The 4,097-nt window shown below is 40.1% G+C and overlaps 1 protein-coding gene across 1 annotated transcript; it reads left to right on the top strand.

The window, feature by feature from the left end:
* Positions 1–658: 658 nt before the first annotated feature.
* On the top strand, positions 659–1,512 carry LOC149218750 (receptor kinase-like protein Xa21). The gene is made up of 2 exons (XM_089382457.1): positions 659–778; positions 879–1,512. Exons 1-2 carry the CDS (start codon positions 667–669, stop codon positions 1,340–1,342), a joined length of 576 nt encoding a protein of 191 aa, XP_089238583.1. The 5' UTR covers positions 659–666; the 3' UTR covers positions 1,343–1,512.
* The last annotated feature ends 2,585 nt before the right edge of the window (positions 1,513–4,097 follow it).

The raw sequence follows: 4,097 nt of genomic DNA on the forward strand, positions 1-4,097 counted from the left end.
TAACAAACGCAAAACAGTCATCATACCTCCATGCGCAAAGCAATCCACGCATCATTCACACGGATACACAGCGGCTGCTCCTCACCACGCACAGCGCTCAAACATGCGCTCAAGTCCAGCACGCAGGTCGGCTTCAAATCCACGCAGCAGTATATTCATTCCACGCCACGCAGTACCAGATCCACGCTGGTTTGACATGTATCCATGCTCAGCGCGCAGTGCTCCAGCAATCGATTACAGACAGCAATCAGTCTCAGCACCTCCAACTTTGCTCTGATACCAATTGTTGGATCAGGTGCACAGCAAAATTAGTTAAACACAATAGCAGAATAAATCAACAAGCACATAAGACACAGCTTTTAACGTGGTTCACCCAACCAATCTGGGCTACGTCCACCAAACATAGGCATAAGAAATATATTATTCAAATTAGGAGATTACATGATGAAATCCTCACACACTCTTAGCAAATCATCCGAATGACTGCCTGTTAAATAGCATAGAGAATCTAACAGCCTCATAACTCCCTCACATCAAATATAGGAGGCATTAACTCCCTCCCAACAACCTGGAGCTAATCTAGGAACTGAATCCCTATTGTTGTCATCCTTCAGAGATTTTTGCCTATTTGACTAAAACAGAAAATCTCAACTGTTAGATGCAAACATGCATGGTGTTGTAACAGATTTTGGGATTGCAAAATTAATTGGTGCAACCTCCCATGATTCACTTTCTTCAACACTTGCTCTAAAAGGATCCATGGGCTACATTGCCCCAGGTATGGATATTTTAGAATATTATTTTTAATTGAATTGTCTTCACAACAATTTGATATGGATTTGTTGAGTAAATCTTGATCAATGTTTCCTTGAATGCAGAGTATGGAATAGGTGAGAGAGTTTCTATGCAAGGGGATGTTTATAGCTATGGCATTCTGTTATTGGAAATACTTACCAGAAAAAAACCAACTAGTGACATGTTTGCAAGAGATTTGAACTTGCATAAGTGGGTGAACTTAGCATTTCCAAATAGAGTGGAGGAGGTAATTGACCCTCATATCTTGAGGGAGATGGATGATGCTGAAATTGGAGAAAATGATGCATATAAATGCCTACTTTCTCTCTTACATGTTGGTTTGTTATGCTCAAAAGATTCACCCAAAGAACGCCCAACTATGAGAGATGTGTCAACTCTGTTGGAGAGTTTTAAAAACGATTTGGTGGAAAAGAATGTTGCTTCGAAGAGATCAAAAGAAAGCATATCTGCTATGCTCGCCAATATTAAACACACTGCAACAAGGAATAGTGAAATGGCATTAAATGATGAAAGTTCTACATTTTAGTTTCAAAGATTTCAATTGTAAAATATTTATATTCTTCCAACCGCAAGTACCTATATTATTTTAACACTTCAGGCAATTTGATGTCAATATAATAATTTAGCAATAGTTTGCTTTTGTAACTCCAGATTTTAATGAGAATGTAGAATTAAATATGTCTTAATCGTGTTTAACCAGTTCATCCATTAGTGAAGGAGTTCATGTAAACGTTGTATGGATTTATTTCATGAAAATTCATTTGGTTGTTCTTTAGCATCTCCAGAATTTGTGGGAGCTGCCTGTGAAAATATTGCTCTTTTAGGCATGTTTTCTGTCAAAGCTTTTGCATATTCCATTTAGTTCAAATTCATGTATCTGTCCCTGCATGGAAGAATCCAATGCACATTGCATCCAAATGTTTAATCCTTCTATAGCAATAAGTGGGGCTTGATGGAAATTCTTGACGCTTTAATCTCAATGCACATTCGCTGAGTTTGCATACCCTTGTGTTTGTATAGTCTGGTGTGAGCCAACCTCGTATCATAAGCATGACAAAGAAAATAAATAAATAAATATACAATGGGAAAAAAAGATTAAAACCTTACTCTACAATTCAGTATTCTCCTACTCGGAGGATAAATTATTACGGTAATGTATAAGATTCAGTCATATGTTGGTTTGACAACGAACTTAGTTAAACTAACAAAGTCAAACAATTTTGTAACCAATTTAGTTTTTAGTTATGTAACGGGTAGTCTAGTTATGTGTAACGGTAGCTGTTCACAGGATATATCGAATGCCATGTAATGAAAACTAATCATCGAATAAAACAGATACAAATTCAGTTTCATTTGTTCTTGGTCTTCTCTCTTTTGTTCTTGCTGTTTCTTTCTTTCTCTTCTCTTAATTCAAGAAGTGGTATCGGAGCCTGGTCAAAAATCCTGTGATCAAAACCCGTGATTTATTCCTGAGGACGGCGTGATTTGACTGTAAGTAACCTGTGGACGGTTGAAGAATCGTGGACCTGAATCGGCTGCTGACCTGTGGACGGTTGAAGAATCGTGGACCTGAATCGGCTGCTGAATCCCTGACGGCCCTGTGGAGCGTGTGAGGCTGCTGGATGTTGACCTGTGGACGGCGTGGACGGCAGCTTGAAGAATACGTTGGGACAGCGTTACCCTGTGGACGACATTGCAGTAAAAAACCCTGCAGTGCGAATTGTCCCCTGCAGTGCGAACCTGTGAGCATAGAATTGTGGACAGCGTTGAAGGCAGAATCCCACGGCTTGAAAAATACGCTGAAGAGGTGGACGGCTTGCAGAATACGCTGAAGAGCTTGAGGCTGCTGGATGTTGAACTCGCCCAAACGTTGAACCTTGAAGACGGCTGTTGGATCCCTGAGGACGACAGAGACTTGCTAAGCGTTGAACTCGCACAAACGTTGAATCCCTGCTCCTGTGGACGGTGCAGAATCCAGAATCGTTGGAGTGTGGACGGTGCAGAATCCCTGAACGGCAGAGTGGCTGTGCGTTGTGGACGGCAAGAACGTTGTGAGAATCGTGGGTGTGGATCCCTGAGGTCGGTGTGGACGGCGTTGCAATCCCAGAATCCGGGTATCGTTTTTTTTAAGCAGAATTTTTTTTTAAAAAGAAAAGAGAAGGGTTTTGCAGAATTTTTTAAAGGATAGCAGTTTGCAGATTTTTTAAAAAAGAGAGCAGCAGAGCAGATTTGTTTTTTTTTTTTTTAAAAGAGAGCAGCAGTGCAGAGTTTTTTTTTTTTAAAAAGATAGCAGAGGTTGTTCAGCAATTTGTTCAGAATTTTTTTTTAAAGAAAAACGGAAGGGTTTGCAGAAATTCTTTAAAGATAGCAGAAATTCAGTTTTTTAAAGATAGCAGCAGAGATTGAAAAGGGTGTTGTAGTTGTTTTTTTTAAATCATTGTAGAAGAACAAGTTTGCAAGGGGGAAGTTATTTTTTTTTTTAAAAGCCTGAAATCCTAGGAAGGAGGGAAAATGGCCAAGATGTCGAATGCAAGATTCGAGGTGGAGAAATTCACCGGAAAGAGCAATTTTGCTCTTTGGAAACTGAAGGTTAAGTATCTACTTGTGCAACAAGGGTTGCACAAGGCATTGGATGGGGTTAGTAAGAAACCTACAACCATGACTACTACAGAATGGGAGGACTTGGATTCCCAAGCTCTCAGTACCATCTGGCTATGTCTAGCGGATGAAGTTCTCTTCAACATCGTTGAAGAGACCACGGCGTCAGGTTTGTGGGAAAAACTTGAAAACCTTTATATGACAAAATCATTAACCAACAGAATTTATCTGAAACGACAATTATACAGTCTTCGAATGAAAGAAGGTTCAAGCGTTGCAGAACATTTGAATGTTTTTAATACACTAATTTGTCAATTAACAGATATGGAAGTCAAAATACAGGAAGAAGATAAAGCCATAACCTTGTTGTGTTCTCTGCCTGAATCATGGGATCACTTCGTAACCTCAATCAGTTTCAGCTCTGTTGATTCTTTGAAGTTTGAATCAGTCGTGGGAGCTCTTCTGTTTGAGGAAGTACGAAGGAAATCCAGCACTGATACTGCGTCAGAAGCCATGGTCGCTAGAGGACGCTCAAAGGAAAGAGGAGACAAACCAAGGGGGTCTTCCAGGTCGAAATCAAAGGGCAAGAAGGGTAAGGCGAAATGTTGGAACTATGGCAAAGTTGGACACTTGAAGAAGGACTGTTGGAAATGGAAGGAATCCGAAAACCTGAAGAACGAAGC

This window comes from Pinus tabuliformis, chromosome Q (assembly GCF_031772625.1).
Source record: "Pinus tabuliformis cultivar Carrire ecotype Pingquan chromosome Q, CPIR1, whole genome shotgun sequence".
NCBI lineage: Eukaryota > Viridiplantae > Streptophyta > Pinopsida > Pinales > Pinaceae > Pinus > Pinus tabuliformis.

Bases quoted from the DNA above. Each gene is read 5' to 3' on its own strand.
- LOC149218750 (XM_089382457.1), top strand. From the start codon at position 667: ATGCATGGTGTTGTAACAGATTTTGGGATTGCAAAATTAATTGGTGCA. The intron at 779-878 runs GTATGGATATTT...CCTTGAATGCAG, and splicing joins CATGGGCTACATTGCCCCAG to AGTATGGAATAGGTGAGAGA.